At 49.0% G+C, this 25,294-nt stretch overlaps 7 protein-coding genes across 7 annotated transcripts; 5 read left to right on the forward strand and 2 right to left on the reverse strand.

The window, feature by feature from the left end:
- Nucleotides 1–3,981: 3,981 nt before the first annotated feature.
- Nucleotides 3,982–5,691, reverse strand: LACBIDRAFT_314166 (uncharacterized protein; the record flags this gene model as incomplete). Its single annotated transcript, XM_001877900.1, has 8 exons — nt 3,982–4,540; nt 4,599–5,008; nt 5,069–5,075; nt 5,132–5,205; nt 5,254–5,288; nt 5,352–5,454; nt 5,515–5,557; nt 5,618–5,691. The coding sequence occupies 8 exons, from the start codon at nt 5,689–5,691 to the stop codon at nt 3,982–3,984; spliced, it is 1,305 nt and encodes a 434-aa protein (XP_001877935.1).
- Nucleotides 5,692–6,419: 728 nt separating this feature from the next.
- Nucleotides 6,420–7,780, forward strand: LACBIDRAFT_324409 (uncharacterized protein; the record flags this gene model as incomplete). The annotated part of the gene is made up of 2 exons (XM_001877545.1): nt 6,420–6,957; nt 7,008–7,780. The coding sequence occupies 2 exons, from the start codon at nt 6,420–6,422 to the stop codon at nt 7,778–7,780; spliced, it is 1,311 nt and encodes a 436-aa protein (XP_001877580.1).
- A 1,269-nt stretch (nt 7,781–9,049) lies between these two features.
- Nucleotides 9,050–11,051, forward strand: LACBIDRAFT_314168 (uncharacterized protein; the record flags this gene model as incomplete). The annotated part of the gene is made up of 8 exons (XM_001877546.1): nt 9,050–9,277; nt 9,326–9,369; nt 9,578–9,813; nt 9,873–10,175; nt 10,229–10,393; nt 10,460–10,644; nt 10,706–10,910; nt 10,966–11,051. The coding sequence occupies 8 exons, from the start codon at nt 9,050–9,052 to the stop codon at nt 11,049–11,051; spliced, it is 1,452 nt and encodes a 483-aa protein (XP_001877581.1).
- Nucleotides 11,052–11,719: 668 nt separating this feature from the next.
- Nucleotides 11,720–13,362, reverse strand: LACBIDRAFT_314169 (uncharacterized protein; the record flags this gene model as incomplete). The annotated part of the gene is made up of 7 exons (XM_001877901.1): nt 11,720–12,224; nt 12,273–12,682; nt 12,739–12,745; nt 12,797–12,870; nt 12,926–13,129; nt 13,184–13,226; nt 13,283–13,362. The coding sequence occupies 7 exons, from the start codon at nt 13,360–13,362 to the stop codon at nt 11,720–11,722; spliced, it is 1,323 nt and encodes a 440-aa protein (XP_001877936.1).
- A 1,158-nt stretch (nt 13,363–14,520) lies between these two features.
- Nucleotides 14,521–16,628, forward strand: LACBIDRAFT_142382 (uncharacterized protein; the record flags this gene model as incomplete). Its single annotated transcript, XM_001877547.1, has 5 exons — nt 14,521–14,556; nt 14,606–15,681; nt 15,742–16,060; nt 16,148–16,527; nt 16,595–16,628. Coding segments are annotated over 5 exons (1,845 nt in total), but the record flags the coding sequence as incomplete, so codon positions are not given.
- Nucleotides 16,629–16,893: 265 nt separating this feature from the next.
- Nucleotides 16,894–17,109, forward strand: LACBIDRAFT_314171 (uncharacterized protein; the record flags this gene model as incomplete). The annotated part of the gene is made up of 1 exon (XM_001877548.1): nt 16,894–17,109. The coding sequence occupies one exon, from the start codon at nt 16,894–16,896 to the stop codon at nt 17,107–17,109; it is 216 nt and encodes a 71-aa protein (XP_001877583.1).
- Nucleotides 17,110–23,309: 6,200 nt separating this feature from the next.
- LACBIDRAFT_324414 (uncharacterized protein) lies at nt 23,310–24,929 on the forward strand (the record flags this gene model as incomplete). The annotated part of the gene is made up of 6 exons (XM_001877549.1): nt 23,310–23,798; nt 23,900–24,005; nt 24,071–24,087; nt 24,407–24,517; nt 24,822–24,825; nt 24,853–24,929. The coding sequence occupies 6 exons, from the start codon at nt 23,310–23,312 to the stop codon at nt 24,927–24,929; spliced, it is 804 nt and encodes a 267-aa protein (XP_001877584.1).
- Nucleotides 24,930–25,294: the final 365 nt, after the last annotated feature.

A 25,294-nucleotide genomic window follows, 5' to 3' on the forward strand; every position in this document is an offset into this window, starting at 1 on the left:
AATGACGAGGGAAGCGTGCAACAACTTACCATATAGCTTTTGTACTTCTGCCAGTGCATGTGTTGGCTTTTTCCCCCATTCCTCAATCGTGTTGAGGTATTTGCGCCTCTTCTCCACTGGGATGGCCACAGTGCGCACCTCGAGGTCCCATACAAAGCCGAGGTATGGGACCACTGAGCCAAAGGGGATGGTCTTGGAGCTCTCCCACGGAATGCCCAATTCATCTGAAAGAAGATCAATATCTTCGTCAGCGTATGTAAAAAGAGCATCATTGGCAGAACGTGCGGATACGCTTGAGAGATCGCGTATGGGGCTGGCCATGTCCTCGTCAAACTCCTCTGGGCACCCATCAGGCATGGTGTCGCCTCTGTACCAAATACGACTACCTTCGTGTAGGCGTCCTCCATTGGTTTTGACCAGTTGATGCCAGGATTGGCGCTGGGCATTGTACACGCTGAGGCAGGAGCGGGGAATTCGAAAGAAAATGTGGTCATCGACCCATTTTGATAAGGGACCAATTCCGTTCGCACGGAAGATGTCCGTTCCTGCATCCGCAAGAAGTCCATGGGCCCCACCTGCAGAGGTGAGGCCAAAGTTGTTGCATGTGTTGGCGGCGAAGGTGTCTGCACCTCGTAGTTGCACGACCAAACCTGGCCACTGACTGTGATGTACAGGTATGGTCCTGTAAGCCTCAGCGACATCTCGAATGGAGGCCTGGGAGCCGGGTGGTAGTCGGAAAATGATGAGGCATATCGTGGAAAAGGTCCCCCATGTGCAGGGGAAATCATGTGCATTGATGGCAGAATTGATAGATGAGATTGGATTTGTCGATGGCTGACGCGGGTGGGAGAAGTCATGCACCCCGCGATATTTTCCCGGTTTTCCAGGTTTGGGAACAAGGGAGAGGGGGGATGACTGGAAGGGTCCAATGACAGATTCCAGTTCTGCCCTGGAGAAGGGGCCAATGTATCTGCCCTTCCGGAATTCTTTCTCCACAATTTCCTCATATTCTTCAAGAAACTTATTAATAGACGGGTTATTAGCTGGAACATATGATTGAGATATATTAGGAATCCCGAGATCAAAGCCGTGCGTAAGGCTGTGGTATAATGTTGGATAACGGGAGTCGAGACTGTGTCTGTCGAGTTGACTACGCCATGCCTCTGGCTTGTAAGGGGTGCGGGGGTTAGTTCTTCTGGACCTGAGGGCATTGCTGAGCGCCGTGCCCTGACTTCCCACACCCTGAGCAGGTGTGCCGAGAGGGGTGTACAGTGTCTGAACATCCTGCTGAGGTCTGGAAGCTGAAACAAATGGGGAGCCCGTCGATGGAGACGAGTCGCCCATTGTCGGCTCTTCGTACCCAGACCTTCCCCCCGTTCCATAGCTTGGTGGCGGAGCATTTGGCATAATCGTGCTCGTGGCGTCCCAGGCATACGACACAGGCGGAGGAGCCACGTCCCGCTGTGCCCCCTTGAAAAAACGAAGCATTGCCGCTTCTGTTTCTGCCTCTGCCGTTTGTGGCCTGACGGTTGCGCCTGCCCTGTGAACCAGCATCTCTGGAGGAGCGCTCTGGCGAGGCGTAACGACGACGGCGCTGGCGGGGAGGGGAATGCGAACGCGAGCGAGAGCGCGAGCGTGAGGGGGATTGCGCGCGACCTCGTTTGGATGGAGACGAGGATGAGCCCATCCTGGAGCTTCTCCTGTCCCGGTCCCGTGCTGGGGACATGGCTATGGCATCATGCTGCAATGGCAATGTCGTTAGTGGCATGGCGTGGCATGGTTGTCAGTGGTGTGGAGTGACGAGGCATGGTTGTTGTCGATAGTGGCATCGCGAGGCGTCGGATTCAGGTGTTATAGTGTTGTTTTGTGGGCATTTGGCGTGATGGCAAGGCATGGCAGATGGCAATAAGGTGGCGGGATGGCATGGTATGGCAGACGTGGAGGAAAAAGGGTGGGGGGGAAGGGTGGGTAGAAGCAGTCAGCGTATGTTGGAAATTCGGGGGGGAAGGAGGGGAATAACTGACCTTTTTGACGGAATCCATCCTGACCATGTCCCACACCTCCTCAGCCACGGTGCTGAGGAGCGTCTTATTTATAGGCGCGATGTTAAAGCCTGTGCCTCTCGACAGCTCGTCGTGCCACAGTCTCCTGGCCTTGGCTTGGTATACAATGAGCACCTTTTCACCGTGGGGCCGTGAGCGTATCGGTTCAAGCTCGAGGTTGAAGTAGAAATGCGCGAATGACTGGATATGCTTCTGGGGCCAGTCGCAGAAGCCCATGTACTGAATTAGCATGTTCTTCGCGATGTTCATCTGCGTCCAGGTGAGGTTAGCGTCTGGGACAACGTTCCGGGATGCTTTGAAGGATCCAACGGGCTTGAACGCGACTAGGTCGTCGACCTTGGTGATGCCATATGCGTCATCTGATTGGGCCTTGCTGGCGTCCTGTGCCTCAGCACATCCTTCGTCAGTAAAGTACCATAACTCGACATAGCTGAATGACTTCAACTTTCCGATGGCAAACTGTGACGGACGAGCCATGACGTGGTCGGCGATTATCTTGCCCTCGTCGAAGTCGTTGATTTTGGGCCGTTTCTTCTCTTGCTCTTTCCTTTCCTCGTCCTTTAGGCGTCGGTCTTCCTCTTGGCGTCTCGTCTCTTCTTCTGCCACCAGCCTGGCCTGCTCCTGGTGCTCTTCTAGCTCTGTCTGCACTTGCTGGTTCCAAGCTTCGACTTCGAGCTCGTGCGTTTGGTTCCAAGCAGTGGTTAGTTGTTGTATAGCCTGGTCGTTGGTTACCTGGCCGTTGTTGGACAGGACTTGCCTGACAGCGGCGTGTCCTGCTCCTGCGAAATCCGGGCATGGGACATTGGTCGGGTCCTGAAGAATTCGCGGCATGGGGATGTGTAGTAGGGAATGTTACTGTGTGTAGTTCTAAAGAGTGTAGTAGGCAATGAAAAATGAGGAAGGAGCTAATGAACTCCTTCTGTGTGGCGAACGAGGTGGTGGTAAGAAGAGAAAACGGCACGTGCCGCACCACTCGTTCGCTCAAAGACCCTATTCTAACGCTACACTCGTTCCTCGCTTCGCTAGCGAATCTCAATCTCCCATATCCGACCCTGGATTCAACTCCTTTGGGACTTTGATGGGACAAGACGAAGGGAGTCGTTTTCTCGGGATCTTCCGCTCGCAGCCCCTTGGACATAAGTGTCAAGTGAGATCTGTGTTGCGTTGCGACGATGACATTTTGCTCGCCCCTATCATACCTACTCATAACGATGGCCCACAAGAGGAAATTGGAAAGTGGGTAATTTGTTGACAATTCCGTCAAGGCTCAAGTTGGGCTCAAGGTATCACCTGGAGTAACCTCGGGATTTCCAACTTGAACGCCGCCCGCAAAACCCTAATTAAGTCAATTCGTTCACAACTGCAAGCGGGACGCGTCAGCGGAAATCCCTTGTTTATTTTCATTTCCGGATTTCGAGGGAGGGTTGCGACTTGCTTGTAGGTCCGTGGCCGGCCTGCAACGGTCATTGACCTGAGTAGGTGCATGCATACATACGCTTGCGGCGAAAGGTACCGACCGTGATGAGCAACGGAATAATAGTGTAGGCGTAGGGATTGAAGGGGTCGTTGAATGTTAGAATGGTGCGGGAGCGTTCTTGTCACCAAGATTCCGAGTAGTACGGGGGGCAGCAAGGTCAATAAACAAGGGTATGTGGAATCTGGATGGATATTTCTCTACCCTTACGGTACAGGGGGTATACACTAAAAGTCCAGCATTAGGCTACAACAGAATGAGAGGCCTCGATGATCATCATACATGATATTCAGGTACGAAAGATATCAACAGGTTTTGAAAACCCAAAATAGAACCATGCACAATAACGAAGAAGAAAGAAACAAAGACGACCTGCGGAAAAATGAAAGGTCAGATAATTGACAACATCGACGAAACCACACAGTGACTCACATAGACCAAACTTTAACCAGGAAGCCGCCCATAATCCTCCTCCTCATCCTCAAACGAGTTCGACCTCCCATGCATCAACCCTTCATTCCTCAACGCGCTCGAAGTCGGCGGGTACCCCATCCCACTCCCACTCCCCCCAGTACCAGGTCTCATCCCACCCCCACCCCCACTGCCCCCCGTACCAGGTCTCGGCACAAGCCCACCAGGAACAGGGGAATACCTCAGCGTCGCACTCTGATGATCAATCGACAAGCTCCTCGCGTCGAAATCCGGTAAACTCCCCTTTTGATCTGGGTCCTCGATGATCCGATTAGGTAGGTGTCCATATTTACTACTTGGGTACGTGGTGTTTTGGTTTGGCGAGGAGGGCGAGTCGGCGAGTTCAACTTGGGCTGGGCCGATGACCATTGCTGGGCGGGTGAGGAAGAAGAGGAGGAGGTTGAAGAGGCCGGAGAGCGCGTAGAGCGCTGATGCGAAGAGGGTGAATTGGTAGGGGATTGTGTACCCGCTAAAGTAGAACCATCGGGAGAAGGTGTTGGGGAGGACACAGCCGACGTATACTGCTGGGTAGCTGTTGTTTGATGTTAGAAGTATTCTATGAGGAGTGTGAAAGAAAAAAAAAGACGGACAAAAGCATCATTCTTGCAATCTTTTTGTTATCCCTCTCTTCCTCGGTGTCGCCCCCGGAGAGATCCAAATGAGCGCGAGCCTTGCCATGCCAGTGGAGTCCATCGTCGTCAATGATAACATAACCCTGTATGACCAGAAACATGAAGCCATACAGGATTATGAGGGCCACCGCCGTGGACCAGACCCACAAATATTCGGAGACGATCTGCTCCGCTTTGTATTTATTAACGATCCAACACCAATACGAGCCCGGGTCGGCTCCGTAGTATACGTCGTGGCGGAAGACTGCATTGGGTATGCCGACGACGAGAGCTGTGAATATCCAGATGCCTAGGACGACGAATCTTGAAAAGTTTTGAGGAGTACGCCATCGTAGGATTAGGATGGCGAAGGTGTGCAGGGCGATGGCCTGGAAGTGACGTGTTAGTTAGACTGCAGGATTTGATAGGGCTGGTATGCGGAGACGTACCATCGTCCTGAAAGAAAACGAAATGAGTTGGGTTTGGGGTAATGAAGAATTGAAATTACTTACGTGAGGGCCACGCCGTTGATGCCCACCTGCTTCAGAGCAGCCTGGGCCGTGCAAAGGTGTCCTTCAGTGATTTTCTGTCATTCGCGGTCATTTTGCGTCCTCGTAAACGGGACAAAACTCACGGCGTCTGCAATCCATCTGATGCTGGGAAGGTTTCCTAGGAACGGGAGGGCGTGTGAGATTAGAAAGGAGCGTTCATTCATCAAAGAAGAAAACCTACCGAGGGCTTGAATGAGGTCCGCAACCATGAGATTTAAGAAGAGACCGGAGTCTGAGACTGATGCTTCGTTTTTGCTGCTCAAAGTTCGTCTCGACCATTTGACCTTTTAGATGGATGAGTCAGGTTCGGCTGGGAAGCAAAAAAAAGGAAAGTCGCGACGCACAAGGATGTAGGTCATAATGACCGTTACAGATAGTGCGGAGAGGCTGTGGGGGGGGATTATCTGGTGAGTTGTGGGGATGAGACGCGCTTGGAAGGGTACTCACATTGAGGACTGGACGGAGAAGGTGACGCCCAGCCGCTCACCGAAGGAAAATTGTTTGGGCGTCAACGTCGACATGGTGGTGGTCGGGTGATGGTCCTAAGAAGATCGCCTGCATTAACGGGACGCCTTTATGTATGAACTATATCATTGACAGCGGGCAGACCCATGATCAAGTATTGCTGTGCCCTGTCTTTAGAATGCACAGCACCCGTCCTGAAAGAAAAAGATTCAAACTGCCCAGGTACATGTCGTTGATTTGAAATTGTTGGTGAAGTTGAAAATCACTTGGTGGCGCCGCGAAAGCAAATAGTTAGTCTTCATTTTGTAGGCTGGATAGATTATTGGCTGAGCGTACACGTAGTCGCAAAGTTACTTGCTCAAGGACTGCTGAAAGAAAGTGAATCGAAGGCTGTTGAACGTTACCAAGGAAAGGGCCCTGATCGGGTGTTACTGATGACACATTCCGTGGTCTGATCGGAACTGGTAGCAATTGGATATTTAAATCCTGTACTTACTAATAATAGTTCCTTACCATCTTCAGCCCGTTTAATAACAAGTAAATTCTTGTTCATACACACCACGCTTTGAGCTTACGCGTTGGGGCTGTTCAGGAATAGAAGTAGCCAACGCGTCACCGTCCAGCAAAGGCAAATAAGAGGGACGCGGCTCGGAAGAAGTCGAGGAGGTATATAACGCGTTTTTCTCGCGCCTTCCTTCGTGCTCACCGATGACTTGGAAAAAACCGGTTACATTCCCCTACTCACAAATTTTTCACTCCAGTCCTGCGTCGTACTTCCACGACGATGGCCCCTCGAGCTCGTTTCCTTCCTTCATGCCTTGACGGGATCGAGGATGTCGAAGATTACCAACCCGGTGGATACCACCCAATATCCATTGGCGACGCCTTCGACAATGGACGTTTCAGGGTCCTTCATAAACTCGGATCTGGAGGCTCCTCTGTTGTTTGGCTGGCTCGCGACCAGCGGGGAGACGGAGGTAAACTCGTCACACTCAAAGCAATGCGCGCCGACATCTCCTCATCCTTCAAAGACCCAAGCGAAATCCCCGAACTGGATATATCCCAAAAATTGAGAGCGTCTCTACCTCCTTCCGAGAGTGTCGCCTTCCAGACTGTTGACCACCATTTCTTCGTACAAAGTCCGAATGGCTCCCATCTATTTCTTATATTCCCTCTTGCTGGCCCCAGCGTCCTTGCTGTCTCAGAATCACCCGGAAGGATTACTGGTAGTCGACGATCAAGTGCAGATTTGGCTAGGAAGGTCGCGAAACAGACGGCGATGATGTTATACCACATGCACTGCGCCGGCGTCGTTCATGGAGGTAAGCAAGCAGTTCTTCCTCAACGATGTCAGTTGATTCCTTCTATGTAGACCTGACCACATCGAACATCTTGTTTCGCCTATCACCCCACGTCACCAACTGGTCAGACGCCGAGGTATACGCCCATCTGGGACATCCAGAGACAGAGGACGTCGAAACCTGTGATGGACAACCGTCAGGCCCACACGCACCACCCGTGCTCGTCGCACCCATCGACAACTCCAAGATATCCCACGCAAACCTTCTTCAAGAAAACATCATCGTCAGTGATTTCGGGCAATCTTACCTCACCACCTCCCCACCACCGTCCTACGAGCCACGTACAATACTGAATTACCAGTCGCCCGAAGCACGGTTTGAAGATCTCGCAGGGCTAGAGGCAGACATCTGGTCTCTCGGATGTGCGATCTTCGAAATCCGCGCGGGGTTTGCTCTATTCGAACCGTTTTTTGCAAGTGACGTTGATATTCTCAGACAAACAGTTGAGACGCTGGGACGGCTCCCTGACCCTTGGTGGGCTGATTTCGAACAGCGCTCGCTATGGTTTGATGAGGACGGACAGCCGAAGAGCGAGGAGGATCAGGAACCTTATGTGAAAGCTTGCAGGAGCTCTATTAGGGACAAGTTGTGTGAGATTGGCGAGGGGGATGATGAGCTGCCGCCTTTTGGAGATGAGGGTCTGATGATTGAGAAGATTGGGGTGAGGCTGTGTGAGGAGGAAGTTGGATTGTTGGAGGATCTTTTGGAGAAGATGTTGAGGTATCGCCCGAAGGAGAGGATTGGTATACGTGATGTCGTCCGGCATCCGTGGTTTGGTCCTTGAGGGATTTTACTGGATCACGACAGTCGCTCTAGCGGTTTTTGACACTGGCACTACCTTCATCGGTGGTCGACAAAATGAACCTCCTGCGGCATGGTCCGAAATTCGAATCGCCATTTTATCTTATCTTCAGTGCCTGGTCAGCTAGTGGGAACTAATACTGTTGCCTACTATTGCCGAACACCGAATTCAATTTTTGACGAGGAAGCTTACGGTGGCCATGTAAGAGTCTGCATCAACGATATTGCCACCTTCAGCCATGTCGTCCAACGTTTAACAACAAGTAGGTAATTCTTGTGCATAGACACCGCATTGTGTGCTGACGCGTTGGGCGTTGCCAGTGATAGTACTAGCCACGCCATCCAGCAAAGGCAAATAAGAGGGAGGTGGCTCGGACGAAGAAGAGGAGGAGGATATGGTATAGAACTCTCGCGTCTCCCTTCTTGATCCAGACCAAAGCTAACCGACCATGCATATGCAGGACGAAAACCCTCGACAAGATCGACCCTCGCCAAAGCCGGGTTCCATGGAAATGAGGAGCGATGATACTGAAGACAATTGCGATTTGAGATGAAAGATTAACGCGGCCAACGTGCCTTGCTAACTGGTCGTAAAAAATCGCTTATGTATGTCTCTTACTCTACCCCAATCTTGCCGGTCGCTTATCAGATCTTTGCACACCCTACCCCACAGTATCCCCCCGTGTTTTCTCTAGTGTTGTGTTGCTGCGAATTTCTATCTTGATGCGATGGCCTTACTGTTATAACCCCCGCCTGGATTTCATTGTGACTGGGATACTGAATGCGACCCTCAACGGTGGTGACTGGTGATAATCGCCTCTGCTGCTTCGCGAACCCAGAAGCTACGGACCAGTGTTGAACTTTCCTGTGCATGAAAGTTTATTGAAACAGTGTTTCCGTTGCAGACTTACGGAATTTAGGAACAAGTTGCAACCCCCGAGCTGCGTAATCAAAGATAAACAAGGATTCCGCTGAACTTCCGTCGCCCGCGTCCTGTCTGTGATTATGTTTCTTGTATAGGGGGCATGGGGGCGCTCGCATGTCCTCGTGGTAACTGATTGACATGCATAGCCTTTCTACTTATAATTACAACTTATAATCAAGCCTCAGGTTCATGCTGGACTCAAGGTCTCACGAACCTTCCCGCTGTCAACTATGTATCGAGATAGGGCGCCTATAGGAGACCTAGGTTTCCAACACCCTTCTCGCTCTTTCATCTGCTCATTCACGTCGGCGCTCCCCCTTCACCGCAATGTTTTTCCTCCCTCAATACGCACTCGCCCTCTTCCTCTTCCCCCCTGTTGCCCTTGCAGACCCCATCCACATTCCACTCACTCGTCGCTCGTCAGGTAATCGTGACATCAACTATTATGTTTCTGCAGCGAAGCATCTGCAGGCCAAGTACAACATAATGGGGAACTCCTCACCTCACGGAAAGAGGGCGAGCTCTGATTCAATACAAACCATTGGCATCGACCTGGTATACAATCCGTTGCCACATATCTCAACAAACTCATCGTCTTTCCAGTTCTCAGATGCGGCTTATGCTGCACTCATAAAGATCGGAACCCCGTAAGTCAATCTGATGATGTCTCTCCCAGCAACTATGCTTGCTGCATTTTGTGGGGTATCATCTCGATTGATGATGCCGCCACGCCTCACAAGTGGTTTCCCAGGTCCTCCGCAACCTGGCCATGTAAAAGAAATCGGCCCAGCGTCTTCACCAGTCATATGCACACCTCAGGACTTAATTGTTGACGAATGTTATCCTGTTTAACAGACCACAATCACTCAAGGTCATCCTCGCCACAGGAGCGTCTGACTTTTTGGTTTTAGACACCTTATGCACCTCCTGCAATTCTACGATCCCGTTATTCGACCCCTCAAAATCCTCATCAATCACTTCAGCATATGCCAATGGCACGATCTCTTTCAATGCATCCAGCAGCGCGAGTGGAATAATCGCACAAGATGTGGTTTCCATGGGCAATTTCATCGTTCAAAATCAAACATTTTGTATGTTAACTCCCACTATGAGTTCAGTTTGCCAGATGCCTACTCCTTACGTTGACCAGTGGCCGTTGACAAGATCGTGGGTGGCTTTTTTGGAGGTACAGTATCAGGGGTTATGGGTCTTGCGTTCTCTGCTGTTTCTGTCACGCGCTCGACTCCATTTTGGCAGGCGTTAGGAAACCAATTGGCTGTCCCTGAGATGGCCTTCTATCTTGCTCGATTCAAGGATGATTCCAGTGCCCAGGTAGATGAACCAGGAGGTGTGTTTACCCTCGGAGGAACAAACTCGACGCTATTCACTGGTGATATTGAATTTTTGGCAATGCCTTCGGGTACCCCAACCTATTGGATTCTCGCCATGTCCGGTAAGTGTAGTAGGAAACATGCAAACTGAGCTAACATCGTTTGATCCATGTAGCAATCACTGTGCAAGGACAGTCTGTTCAAATCATGACAGGCACTAATGTTTTCTTTGACACTAGCACTACCTTTATCGGTGGTCCAACTGCTGATGTCAATGCCATTTGGGCAGCCGTTCCGGGCTCAGCCGTTGCTGTGAATTACACAGGATTCTTCTCTTTCCGTGACTGACAATCTTTCCTCCTTTCAAAAAGTTTATGATCCCTAATACGCCTCATCCATGTCGCAGCCTGCTTTACCTCGGTTCAAGTGACACTTTCCTTCGGGGGCAAGGCGTGGCCGATAAAGGTGACCGACATCAACCTTGGCCAGATTTCGCATGGGAGTTCGCAATGCCTTGGAGCCATTGCCGATATAAACATCGCCACTAACTATTCTGGTCCTCCTGCCTGGGTTGTTGGGAATTCCTTCTTGGTTTGTTGACTCCTTTCGAATGGCATATCATATGCTGATTTCCCTCCTTTGCACCTTGCAGAAGAACGTGTATTCTGTCTTCCGTGCCAGCCCTCCTTCAATTGGGTTCGCACAGCTTTCCAGTGTGGCTGGCGGAATAGGTGAGAGAGAGAACAGTCTGGTCTTCCCAGTGACTTCATCTTCACTTCTCCTTCCAGGCGCTCCAAACAGCAATGATTCCTCGACAACCAATGGCGCTGGTGGCTCTGGTGGCTCTGGAAAGAGCAGTATGTTTCCCCTTAGTATCCGCCTATCTATATCTGACGTCTCGCTTCACTGCAGATGGCGGATCATCAATCAGAATTACATTGCCTGCCATGCTGACCACCGCAACCATTGCCAGTGTTGTCCTCATGTCCTTGTTGTAATTCAAAATTTCTCGATCTTCTTCTGCGCATTAAATGTGGAGGTGTTGTACACTCACGTGTATTAGTAGTTATTCATACCAAGGGACTATTGGTCGGGACGTTGTGGAACCTTCATAACTGTGCTGAGAAATGCGTTTATATCGTAGCGACGCAAACCTTTCATTCATATAATGAGACTCAAATTCATATCGAGTATACAAGACTCGACATGCATAGTGCTAGGAGATGCAAGGGAAGCGTAACGCCGTTAAGGCTCACAGTTTCCATCTCGATCTCAAGAATCCCGGAAGATAGCAAGCCTGCTGGCCCTTGGGCGACATCATGACATAGAGATCAATCCAATGATGAAGTCATTGGTGGGTAGCTGTGTGTGCGTAAAATTTGAAGTATTTAACAGAAAAGAGTTGACCAACGAGGTATATGGATGGATATTGCTTACACTAAGAGTCCAAAGTGAAGCTACAACAGAGTGAGAGGCCTCGATGATAGTCGTGCTTACAAGGCACGATATTCGGGTGTCAAAGATATCGACAACTCTGGAAAACCCAAATAAGAAGCTTGCGAATTGAAAGAGAAAAAGATGACTTGCGAAAAAGTCAAAGGTCAGATAAGTGACTACATGACAAAACCAACAGTAGTAACTCACACAGAGCAAACTTCAAAAAGTCTTAACCAGGAAGCCGCCCATAATCTTCCTCATCCTCAAACGAGTTCGACCCACCATGCATCAACCCTTCATTCGTCAACGGTCTCGAAGTCGGTGGGTACCCCATCCCACCCCCACTACCCCCAGTACCAGGCCTTGGTACAAGCCCACCAGGAACAGGGGAATACCTCAGTGTCGTACTCTGATGATCAATCAACAAACTATTCGCGTCGAAATCAGGTAAAGTCCCCTTCTGGTCCGAGTCCTCGACGATCCGGTTAGGTAGGTGCCCATACTTGATGGTGTTTTGGTTCGGTGAGGAGGGCGTTTCGGCGAGTTCGACGTGGGCTGGGCCGATGACCATTTCTGGGCGGGTGAAGAAGAAGAGGAAGAGGTTGAAGACGCCGGAGAGGGCGTAGAGTGCTTGTGCGAAGAGGGTCAATGCAGGGGGAACCGTGTACCCGCTGAAGTAGAACCACCTGGAGAAGGTGTTGGGGAGGACGTAGCCGATGTATACCGCTGGATAGCTGTGTTTGATGTTAGAAGCGGCCAATAAGAAGTAGAAAAAAACCGACAGAAGCATCATTTTTGCAATGACTTTATTCTCTCTGTCTTCCTCAGTGTCACCCCCGGAGAGATCCAAATGAGCGCGAACCTTGGAATGCCAGTGGACTCCCTCATCATCAATGATAACATAACCCCGAATGACCAAAAACATAAACCCATACAGGAGTATGAGGGCTCCCATTGTGGACCAAACCCATAGATATTCAGAGACGACTTGCTCCGCTCTGTACTTTTTAAGAATCCAACACCAGTACGAACCCGGGTCGGCGCCATAGTATACGTCATGTCGGAAAACTGCGTTGGGTATGCCGACGACGAGGGCTGTGAATACCCAAATGCCTAGGACGACGAACTTTGAAGAGTTTTTGGGAATGCGCCATCGTAGGATGAGGATGGCGAAGGTGTGCAGGGCGATGGCCTGAAAGGGAAGTGTTAGATTTCAGGATTTGATAAGGCTGGTATGCAGAGACGTACCATCGTCCTGAAAACAAAATGAGTTGGGATTGGGGTAATGAAGGATGAAATAACTTACGTGAGGGCCACGCCGTTTATGCCCACCTGCTTCAGAGCAGCCTGGGCCGTGCAAAGGTGTCCTTCAGTGATTTTCTGTTGTTCGCGGTTATTAGTGTTCTCGTAAACGGCGACTCTGGGCAAAACTCACGGCATCTGCAATCCATTTGATGATGGGAAATTCACCTAGGAAAGGGGGTGCGAGATTAGAAAAGAGTGTTGTTGTGCGTTCATTCGTCAAGAAAGACGTACCGAGGGCTTGAATGAGGTCTGCAACCATGAGATTTAAGAAGAGACTGGAATCTGAGACTGATGCTTCGCTTTTGCCGCTCAGGGTTCGTCTCGACCATTTGACCTAGATGAACGAGTCAGGTTCGGTTGGGTAGCAAAAAAGAAAGTGGCGACGCACGAAGATGTAGATCATGATGACCGTGACGGATAACACGGAGAGACTGGGGAGATTTTCTGGTGAGCATTTTGTGGGGTGGGCGCTGGTAAAGGTGCTCACATTGAGGACTGAACGGAGAAGAACATGCCCAGCCGCTCGCCGAAGGAAAACTGTTGAGAATCGGACGTCGACGTCGACATCGTGGTGGTCGGGTGGTGGTCCAAAGAGATTAGGGACACCTTGAGATATCTGCCATTGACGGAACGCTCTTATGCATGCAAAGTATCATTGACAGCGGCTGTGGGCCCATGATCAAGTATTGCTGTGCCATGTCCTAAGAATAAGCACCTTCCACCGATGCTGAAAGGAGAAGCCTCAAACTGCTAAAGATAGCTAAGGTGCATGTCGTGTATTTGAAACTGAACTTGAGAATCGTTTGGTGGCACTGCGAGAGCAAATGGTCAGTTTTTACTGGCTATGGGCTGAGTGTAATTACGTAGTCCCAAAGTTACTTGCTCAAGGACAGCTGAAAGAAATGAATCGAAGGATGTTATTGAGGAAAGGGCCAAGCTGATTGGGTGTTATTTATATTGAACCGTCCTTGAACAGATTCATCGCTTTTTTGTGGTCAAACGTCAAACGTGTTCGTCCCATTTAAATGGTGGTCGTACGTGGTAGTTGCGGACAAGATTTAAAGCTGCAATTGAGTTGCATACAGGAGTAAATTGCTCCGAAGCACAGCCGATGGGGGAATTTGTCAGCACCGTTCCCACGATCGCACTCCGCTCGAGCTCATCGTTTGTGCCAACAACAAAGGGGAAACGACGACCATAACGACATCCACAACACACCTTGACAACGTACAACATACCGCGCTCATCGTCTCCATCGTCAACTGCGTATCCCTCACTCATTCCACAGCCACTTAATCCGACTGTGCATAACTAGCAGCCACTGCTGCGAGTCATCTTGGGGCCTCGAGCTCAACACACACCCCGTAGACGCCTTGTGGTGACGCCGTGCTTGCAAATGCGATGTACTATCCTCAGCAATCACCCGGAATCGCTCACAAGCTTGCGTCGCATCATGACCAGACAGCTTGGAGCAGACAACACCATCCAATTCTTGTCCCTCAGGGCTCTCAGACAGCCGTCGGCCCACCTCCGCCCTCCCCTGGATATGCCCTTTACACCAACGGCGCAGTTGGCACTCTCCAGCATCATCCAGGTCACCACCCCCTCACACACCAAGCTATGCACCACCACCAGAACTCACTCTCACATTACCCCTCTCCACCGAACGGACACACCCACCAGCAGCATCTTCTTGCACAAGGATCGCCGGCAGGGCAGGTCATTTCACCTCACTGGCAGCAGCAGTTGTTGAAGTGCGAAGTATGTGCGCTCTATCTCCTTAATTACTTTTGTTCTCATCAATCTACAGATGATACGCTCGGCACGCTCACCACACCACCGCGCTCGAACAAGCGCTATGGCCTCACGCACAGTGGCGAAATCTGCTATTCCCATCACAAATCCCAACCTCGTCAAACCCCCTCTACCAGCTGAACTCAATGGTACTGCTTCGGAGGTATCCTCGCCCACAACGTCCGATAGACCCGCTTCCAGCCCGCCCATCAATGGAAACGCAGTTAATCGGCCTTCATCCACTGTGGCAGCTCCAGCGGAGGCTTTCCGTCCAACATCAATCATGAAGCCTCCCGAAAACACATGGAGTTCGCTAGACATGGGTGGATTGAATATTAAGAACCTTCCTGCAACTTCAGGCCTCTTTACCTTTACTTTCCTCATCAACCTCTACCTCAATCACAACGCCCTCTCATCCGTTCCTCCAGAGATATCCAAGCTCCGGCACCTGGAGCTCCTTGACATCTCCGGCAACAATCTCTCCACACTCCCTCCCGAAATGGGTATGCTTACCCAGCTGAAGGAGTTGTACGTATTCGACAACCACCTGACCGTGATCCCTTTTGAATTGGGGAGCCTGCATCAACTGCAGACACTGGGCGTAGAAGGCAATCCGCTGGACGCAACCCTGAAGGCAATAATTCAGAAGGACGGTACACCAACCCTCATTTCCTACTTGCGCGATAATTGTCCGACACCTCCAGCGCCTCCGCTCCGAGAGCTGAAGGTGCTTCTCACTGAACCGGAACTGGAGGCCCTGGCCGCCGACCCCAACGCGGAGACGTTCCGCGTTTTATGTTACAACATCCTATGTGAGAGGTGTGCAACGGAGCGGCTGTATGGGTACACACCTTCGTGGGCGTTGGCATGGGAGTACCGGAAAGACCTGATACTAACGGAGATCATCAACTCCGGCGCGGACTTTTTATGCCTGCAAGAGGTCGATATAGCTGCGTATGAGGATTATTTCACCAAGAATCTAGCGGAGCACGGATATGAAGGGGTGTATTGGCCCAAGTCGCGGTCGAGGACGATGAATGAGGCGGACCGGAGGCAGGTGGACGGGTGTGCGACGTTTTACAAGGCGGACAGGTGAGTCGCGATTTTTACTTTTGGTTTGGACAACACTGAATGTGGTGGCTGTGATATTAGATACCAGCTGGTGGAAAAGCATCTGGTAGAGTTCAGCGCAGTCGCCATGCAACGACAAGACTTCAAGAAGACAGACGACATGTTCAACCGGGTGCTAGGGAAAGAGCATCTCGCCATCGTCTCACTCATGGAGGACAAAGTCACTGGGACACGGTTTGTCATCGCCAATGCGCACATTCATTGGGACCCAGCGTACTGTGACGTCAAGTTGGTGCAGGCTGCATTGTTGGTTGACGAGATTGAGAAAATGGCCAGTCACTTTGCCAAGTACCCTCCTCGACCTCCACCATCAGCATCAACGTCGTCTATCGTGCAAGCAGTCGAAGGAGAGGAGCCCGCAGAGACAGGCGCAGAGCCACCCTCCTCTGCTGCATCATCACCTGCAGTACCTCAACATCCCCAGCAGTACCGTACACCACCAGTGTATACAGACGGCACGAAGATCCCGCTGATAATCTGTGGCGACTTCAACTCCATTCCATCATCAGGCGTATACGACTTCCTGTCAAACGGAACCCTACCTGCTGACCACGTGGATTTCAAGTCTCACAAATATGGCCGGTACACATCTGAAGGCTTGCGTCACCGTTTTGGCTTGAAGAGCGCGTACGCGGCGCCTGGGGCTGGCGAACCTCCCGTGACGAACTATGTGCCCACGTTCCAAGGGCACATTGATTATCTGTGGTACTCGGCTGCAAATTTGGGGGTGAACGCTATTCTGAGCGGGGTTGATAAGGATTATTTGGAGAAGGTCGTTGGGTTCCCTAATGCTCATTTCCCTTCAGAGTGCGTTTTTTGTGTTCCTATCTTATTTTATTTTTCAGTTTGTTGACCTGGTGCCCTTTCTATACAGCCACGTATGCATCGTCGCCGAATTCCGTGTGAAACCTCCGAGAGAAAACCCACCACGACCACCACCGCCTGTATTCTCATAATTTCCTGGCGCTCAATCCACTCATCTACTACTCTTGATTGGGTTTGTTCGTCGTCCTCGTTGTCGTCGCTGTCGTTTGGACATTGGCCATTTAGTTGCTTTTGGGTCTTCTGTCTTACCTCCCCCTCTTCTTTCTTCCTTCTCTTTACATTCCCCTATCTACCTAACTCGGCCTAGTCAAACCAAACCATACATAATGGAGTCTAAACCTCTTATTAATGACTTTGGTGTCTAGCTGGTGTTTCGTACCTCTTACTTTTTCCTTTCTCTCTTTCTGTTGTCGCATCAAATATCATTTATTCATCCATTTTCACACTTTTTCTTTTGTGCTCGCTTCAACCTGTCAAACCGGTGTTTTCCGCCTCCCTCTCTCCTCGCCTAGTCATGCTGTGTCTCCTCTGTCCTTGCATATATTCGCCCGTCGCGTCCTTTGATTGATTTACTAGTAGTACTATACACAGCATCATCCCCACCACCCTCATCTTTGTGTAGCATGTGCGTTGTATGATTGGTATGAAAGCAAAAACATCTCTTAATCCTCTCATGCCCTTGTGTGCTTGTGGTTTGGGCACCTCGATCTTCCGGGCAACATGAAACGAACTAGAAACAGGCCTTACGTTCGAGCCAGCTAGATTATCGCCTGGTAGAAACTTGGAAAGCTTCGCCTGACAATGGTCCTTGAAGAGCAACTGGGTGTTATCTATACGTCAATTGGATACTTGGAATCGAAACCCACCTTCAACTAAACCCTCTCGACCCCGGTGATCATGCTTTCATCGACCATTCGTAGTTGGATCGGCTCACACATGACTCGTTCAAACGCGTCACCATTGGGACCATTACCGGCGATATCATAGAATGTGACAAACGCGTTCCTTTCCTTCCACCTCGCACAATGAGCCACGACGACCACCGGCCACGTACCTCTGGGCGGCAATCATTCCAAAGCCCACTCAACGCTTGGGAGCCTTGATGGGGTAGTCAAGAACCCAGGGCCCCACGGGTACTCGTGTTTGACCCATGAGAGTGCTCGCTTATCGTGTAACAGCTGAGGGGAAAGCTTCTCGTGACAACGTCTGTTGTGGTCCTTCGGAGGTAAAAAGGACAGTGAATTTGACAATGACTCTCAAAACGTACGATTGGGGCTTACCCTTAACCATGCCTTTTCCGCTTTAGTGAGCATGCCTTCCTTGACCATTCGTAATTGAATTGGCACACATGTGAGTCGTTCAAAAGCAAGAAAGGTATTGTCGTCAGATTCGTCCTGCGTCTCGAAGGATTGTTGGTTACGTACAGATACACCAAAATAAAACTCACCTTGACACGACGAACAACGTAGGAAGATTGAATCCGAATGCTCCAACTACCCTCGTAATCTTAAAATCCGACGTCAACGTCACATTTTTGCGAGTCAATATCGGTCACCGACATAGAGTGGGCTCAATGGAAACGATATGGCCTGCCATCAAAGGAACGTTTCCCGAGAAACACTGTGGGCTATCGAGCACACTCAAGAATGACCCAGCGTATCCACATCGACGCTAGAGTCGGCTTAAGCCCAAAAGACTATGTGAATGGAGGGATTAGCACAAACCATAAAGTCAAGATCTTCCTGCGAGAGTGCTTTATGAGATAACGCGACCAGCTGGTGACTGGGAGTTCCTTCTACGAAGACAGCACTGGCCATCGCAATCTGTTGATAGAAAGAAGTGTAAGACTGAATTTGAAAGCATTGACAACAGTTGACATACGTGAGCTTGGAGTACCCGGGTGTACGCATCAGATTGCTCCACAGTTGGACGACTGAAGATTACAGTCCTAGCTGTTTCACATACTCCATCTCGATAGTGGATACCCGCTCCGCTAAAATCAAGTAAGACAAGAATGACAGCGAAGGTTGGGATGCATACATGAGGTATGGTCCATCTAACCCGATCATTCGCGCTAATGATTTCTTCGAAGAGTGGCGGGACAGCGCGGGATTGGGACCAGAAGCCGAAATGTGCTTGTGGCTGAAGCAGATGAAATTATTTTCCAACCTTGCGAACCCTGTCAACCGTGCGGATGCTTCGTACTCCGGGACTTCATGTCCCTTGGATAGGTTGTCCTCAAGCCAAGCTAGGAACCTGACCTGATGTGCAGCAAGCATAAGGGTAGATAAAAAGAAACAAAGGATAGACCCCACAAATGAAATTCCGCCTTGAAGGTGTGCGCGTTTCATACTGTCAACCTCGGTCGCATTCTTGACCGCCATCATATGTTCAACTTGGCAAGGTGCAATAGTGTACCGGTAGGGGGTCAGCTTCAAGGAAAATTCGTAACCCGTTTGCGGTGCCATGAGAAGCTAGCACAAGCAAGCGTGGTGAGATGTGGAAAGATGACTGATAATTTACTCACTTTGCCTTCGCCCCATTCTCTAAGACGCAAGAACGACCAAACATCGTCATAGTCCCTTCGTTCAACGCCAATGGACTTGAGATAATCAACAACCCGCTCGTTCATCTTGGAGCCATCGAGGAAGATGATTGCGGCTTCAAGCCCAACAAACAAGTAGGCATGGAAAAGTGTGCTGTAGGCTGTGTCTGATCCACGCATATTCAATATGTACCCTACAAAAGTGAAACCTAAGTTGAGAGAGAAAACGCACACAACAAAAGTATTCACCAACGCAGGGCAACGACGTAATGAGAGTCCCAACGGGGACTTGTGGTTCGGTTGTCAGGTTCGACGGGGTAAACACAGGCTGCCGCTTTATCCATCCTCTCAATTTATCAAGTTTATAAAGTGCATCCTTTCCTATTGAGGTGATATGTGAGACTACTTGTTGAGAATTGGTCGACATACCGGTAAATTCTATCCCTTGAACATACACTGGCTCCTGTGAACGAGGGGGCTTATCTTGCCAGGCGAGATCGATAAGGTTATGGAGTGGGAAAAACAGTGTAGAATCGAGAGGGCCGAGCTTCGCTTTCAGCCGCATAGCCTTCTCGTGTGACACCATGAGCGCATCGATACCTATCCTAGCCCCCCTTACTCGTTCCTAATAAAGATTTCAGTGGGATCTTTGGGGTTGTGAAACACAAAACTCACTCCCAGCCACACTATCCAATCTTTGGGTCCTTCAACTGGATCAATGTCAACAATCTTCCAATTCCGGTCGACTTGCTCTCGAACTTGATACCAGTACCGTGCATCGGTAAGTAGATACGCGCAGGATTTTGATATGATAGCCTGTCCCAATCCCGAAAAGCTGGGCCGAAGAATAGGCGAATGCCCTTCAGGTGCTAGGATGTGTCACTCACCCTGAAATGAGTTCCAGTCGTTTATCGCTCTCAGCAATAACAGATCCTGACTGACACGGGTCTTCGCTCGGAACAATGCTATAGCCACATTTTAGAATTTGAACAAGGGTCGAAGGTGGACGCACTAATAATCCAACGCCTCTTCAGCCATTAATTTTCGAAGCTCTTGCAGTCGAGCGCTTATCGGTTTCGCCTTTATAGAGTCGGCCCTGATAAGGTCGCGTTCGTAGGCAAGCGCGTTGGTTGAATCTTGCAGCCAGGATGGTGGAGGCGGCAGCGGTTTTAATGTCGAGACTGTCGATTTGTCGATGTTACTCCTACTCCGGGGGAGCTCCGAGGTCGTCCAGGTATGCGAACTGCTCTGCGTGGATTTGACAACCTCTAGAGACTCACGCTTGTGGTCCTCTTTGGCAGCATATCGTCCATACGATTCAATGGTTTTCATTTTTAGCTCGTCGATAATCTCTTTTGGGACTCCAGGACGCAAACTCTTGACAGCCTCCTCGAACTCTGCCAAGTGGAGAGTGATATTTCCCGGGGCCGCTGGGATGAAAGGTGTAGATGACGACGGTGGTTGGGGTCTGTCAGAGGTGGACCAAGAGAGGCGCCGTTCGAGCTTCGAACTGGAGGAGAGTGGTGGGACTCTCGAACTCAACGGTAATGGAGGCAGCGCAGGCAGAGGGCGAGGGGCCATGATAAGCGAGGGGAGGAAAGTCCTGTCCAAAGATTGACGCCATACGCGCTTGTATATACGTGTGCTCGCTGAGTGGCTTTGTCAGAGTCAAAGGAAATCGGAGGACCCACCGCCTTTTGATCCCCACCGTCATCAGGACCCCTGAAAATACTGCCAAATGATAGATACTAAAATCAACGTTTTTCAGATTCTTGTCCGTAAGGTAGAGGAACTCCACACTCATCCAATGTCAGCTGACGTGACCTTGGTGTGACGGCTAAGTTTTGGCACACAATGTGACCAGTAGTCCCTGCCATAGATCACATGTCTGCAATTGACTCCAATGTCTTTTAACTATACTGTAACTAGCACTGCCCATATATTAAAATTCTGCTTCCGACATAATTTAACAGCTGCAGATTGGAAGATTTTCTTGGAGCCACATTTTGAAAAAGAGTGTTTTTGGAAATGTAGTATAGATTTCTTTCATTTGTCACACTTTGTCATGTGATGTTAGATGAATATGGAGTTCCTATACCTTACCAATTTTGGCGAAGTCTGTCCGGATTTTATCTGGCCTAGACCAAATTTGAAAAATTTGTCTGGACTTCGTATCTAGCCCATTCAGGGCCAAAATTTTCTCTGCAGCGCAAGGTTCGAACCACCGACCACACAGCTGACTGCAAACATTTTTCTGTTGCACTATGCAACCATATGTGTCCAATTAGTATCTAGCCTCTCATTATCCTTGAGAACCTGTCCAGATTTTGTATCTAGCATTTTGCTGATTTTTTCGAAAACTTGTCTGGTTTGTCTCTAGCCTAGCACCCCCATTTCGATTTTTTTTGTCCGGATCGGTATCTACCATTTAGCAGCATTTTCAGGGGTCCTCCATCATCTGAGTTCTTTTTTCCCATGCTTCATTCGGCTCTTGGAGGTCGTTGACCAGCTTGCACAGGCAGCGCTCCTGCTTCACTTGGGTCTGACGATCATGGAATTCGGCACGATTTCCTGCTGGAGAGGAGTGCCCCTTTGGTGAAGGGACTTCGAACTGGCACTAGCTGGGCTTGCTTCAAGTCCTGGTTCATTAGCACGCTGGAGAGGATGGAGGTGGATAGTCCACGAGGGTACCATTGTAATGTTGATGTTACAATAGTTACAATAGGAAATCCGTCTACATCTACTAAAGACTAAGGGTGACCCAAGAGCCAGCCTCGACCAAATCAACAAGCAGTATACTACCATTGCCTTGTACATTTGTTCATAGTGTTTGAAAGTCTGGTTCGGTCCAGTTTTTTGATGCCCAGGGGCATTAACCATAACCGTAACCAGTCTGCCTTTTCCCCAGAAGTCAAAAGACCAGACCAGACTGCAAAAAGACCGCAGACCACAGTTTTTTGCAGTCTATAGACTGGCTTTGGTCTGCATCGGTTTTAACCGGTTTATGACCGGTCTTTAGGCTAATATTTTAAAATTATGAATCGGTAAATTTATTAACATCTTTATTAGCTTCAAAACGAGCCCAAGAACGTCAAATTCCGTTAGGAATTGGTGCTTGTATAAAATAAGTCTGGTACATCTATTATTCCCAAAAGTAATTTACATTTTAATTCATATCTCTCTCGTTTTTTTACCAAATCGTACGTTCTTGGGTGCGTTTTAAAGGGTATTTAAGGGGTTACAAAAGACCGGTCCAAACCGGTCAAGAGCGGTTCACGTTAACCGGTTTTTTTGCGGTCTTTACATCTCAAAAATAAAAGACCGTAACCGCAGGTCTGGTCTTTTGCGGTCTTGGTCCGGTCTGGTTATGGTCTTTTTCCAGTCACGAGACCGGACTTCCAAACACTAATTGTTCAATACAGCCATCTTCCATTGATAGTCTCCAAATATCCTCCCAGCGAGCCTGATGGATGCTGTGTGCCAATCTGAGGATAAGTGTGACCTCAGTCTTCGATACTCCATTTCACCAATACCAGCCTCTCTTGACATCAACAGATCGAGGTTGGGTATTTGCCCTAGGTAAAAGAGGGAGCGATGAAGAGGCCAAACTACAACACTATCAGAGAAGAGCAACTTAGCTGTGGGCCATGATGGGCAGGGGTCAGGCTGGGGTTTGGTGGGTTTATAGGCATGTAGAGGGACATTTCGTGTAAATTTAGCAATTCTTTTCAAGGAAATCGGAGCAGAAATGAGGTATCTACACTATTGCCAAGTTTGAAGTCCATAGCTTGAATTTTAATGTCACAATGTGACAAACAATTGCCCAATCACTGTGTTACACCTTGTTTTTTGTTTCTAGACTATGTAGGTAAAGTTCAACTTTTCCGACATTGCCATCGCTGTGCAAAATAAATGTTCCGGCATGTAGTTTTGTCCCAGAAAACCACACTTTACTTTGATATCATCCATTCAGTCAATTGAGTTGAATGGGTGATGAATATCCCTAGATACCCAACTTGCCCATATTTACCCAAGTGGACAAATCATATCCTGAATACCCGTTTACATGAGAAAAGTTACAATTCACTCATTTCATACTGCCAAATATCTCATGTTGTCCCAGAGAAAATGGGTAATGTATATGTTACAAATGCATTGATAGCGGCAAAAGAAACATCAGAAAATCTTCACAAAAGTTGCCTCTTTCCCCACCACAACAATGAACTTCCTGCCCAATGCAATGTACGGAATGGCAATGACACCTGGTCATAGTGGGATTGCATCAGCACAGTCACAGAATGGAAACAGACAAGTTAGTCCCTTACAATTCAATTTTCCACCTCAAACCCCGAGTAGTGACATGGCAATGGCAAATGTTAACACATACAAGAACCTGAGCATCGGCCAGAAGAGGCCTCGCATGGATGTTGATCCTGCTTCTCAGGAGATGTGGCAGCCATGTCATGTTCCCCTTGTCAATGTAGATGGTTCCAGGGTGACTGACTTGAGTGACCTCCTTGCCGTTGTGTTCAGGAGGATGAAGAAAGCCGAAGCTGAATTGGCAGATCAAAGTGGGGTATATCAGCAGGTCTTGGCCCAAATAGATGTTCTTGAAAAGCAGATTGGAGAATTAGGGGCTGTAAAAGACTCTGAACCAAGTGGTGAACCTACCAAGAAGCAAAAAGAACCTCAGGACAGAGGGATCAGGGTGTGTTCTTCTCATGGTTTTGGTGTACACATCCTGACAATGTTGCCTTGTGAAATAGAATGATGTGCAATCTGTAATGAAGGGCTTGATTGGGGCCACAGAAATACACGTGGATTCAAAAAAATGCCTACCTCTACCCACTCCTTTACAACCGGGTGATCAGCCACACATTAGTGCAAATGGAGACCATTTGTTCAACCCAAATTGGTTGGTATCATCACCCCTCAAAAATGAATATAACAGTATCTTTATTGATGCTGTCGTGTCTACAGTGGTTGCAAATGAATTGGTGAGTAGATTGTTTGCACGCCTTGACAAGACATTCAACTCATGCAAACAAGGGCCAAGGTGCTCATAGCAAGATTGCTCCACAACATTTAGAAGGGGACTTCACCAAAATCAGGCTGGCAGCACATTCATATTTTGATACACTCATCAGAACCTACAAGAAGCAAGTTAATCCTGAGGCAATGGCTAAGGGAGAACAGAGAAAAGAGAAGGTCAAGATCATGGGACAAAAGAAAACAAAGTATACTCGATGATCAGGAGCAGTCCCCCTGTTTGAGGCACAACACAGGATTGAAGGGGTTGGTGTTCTGGTGGTGCAGGATTACATGCTGTCAGAAGATGAAAATTCCAGCAAGATTGAACTGTCAATTTGGCAGGAGAAGGCAGATTGTTATGTCCGACCAGGCCAAACCGCTGTTGAAGTTCATCGGGTTAGTTGGAGGAGTCCTCAGGTAAAATAAACACATTTGGATCTCACTAATTACTAATACTGAGGCTGCTTTCCTTCCAGGTTAATCGGATATACTATGCATTGGACAAGATCAGCTATGAAAACAAAGCAAAATCAGTACACACACGCTTTCATGGATTCAAAGGAAATGTGAATAATGACAAGCCTAAGAAATTGGTACCATCAGTGATGATCGATGCAGATTGGAAACGACGGACTGGTAATGAGAAAATGGTTATGCAGAATATGCAACTTTGTTTTGATCTCGACACCTTGTCATTCAGGACAGTGAGCTAGATGCTGATGATATTGCAGCATTGGAGGAGTGGGAGGCTGATGATGAAGCTGCAGATGATCAGGCAGAGGAAGCGGAAGCGGAAACAGGAGCATAGATCTACAGTATGTAAGATACAGAAGAGGCCCTAATCCTGAACAAATAATTGTTATTGGCTATTGATCTTGGAGTGGAGGCAGGACTGACCCGAACTCTAATTGTGGCTGTAGCCAGACATTCATTTATCTCAATGCTGTAGCAGGCTACATGGCCTTTGATATATTGAAGAGGCAGTAGAGGCAGCGGCCCTGGTTCAGAATTCAGCAAAAAGCTGTTATCATGCCAGATCTGAACCCCAAGACATGCACTACATTGAGAGAATGAGTATAAATGTGGTGAGAGAAATGATGTAAAAAAATACAATGAGTTCCAGATCGTGTTTCGTAAATCCATGTTGAGAGGCTGAAACCACTGGAAATAACC

Source organism: Laccaria bicolor, genomic scaffold (genome assembly GCF_000143565.1).
Source record: "Laccaria bicolor S238N-H82 LACBIscaffold_5 genomic scaffold, whole genome shotgun sequence".
Taxonomy (NCBI): Eukaryota; Fungi; Basidiomycota; class Agaricomycetes; order Agaricales; family Hydnangiaceae; genus Laccaria; species Laccaria bicolor.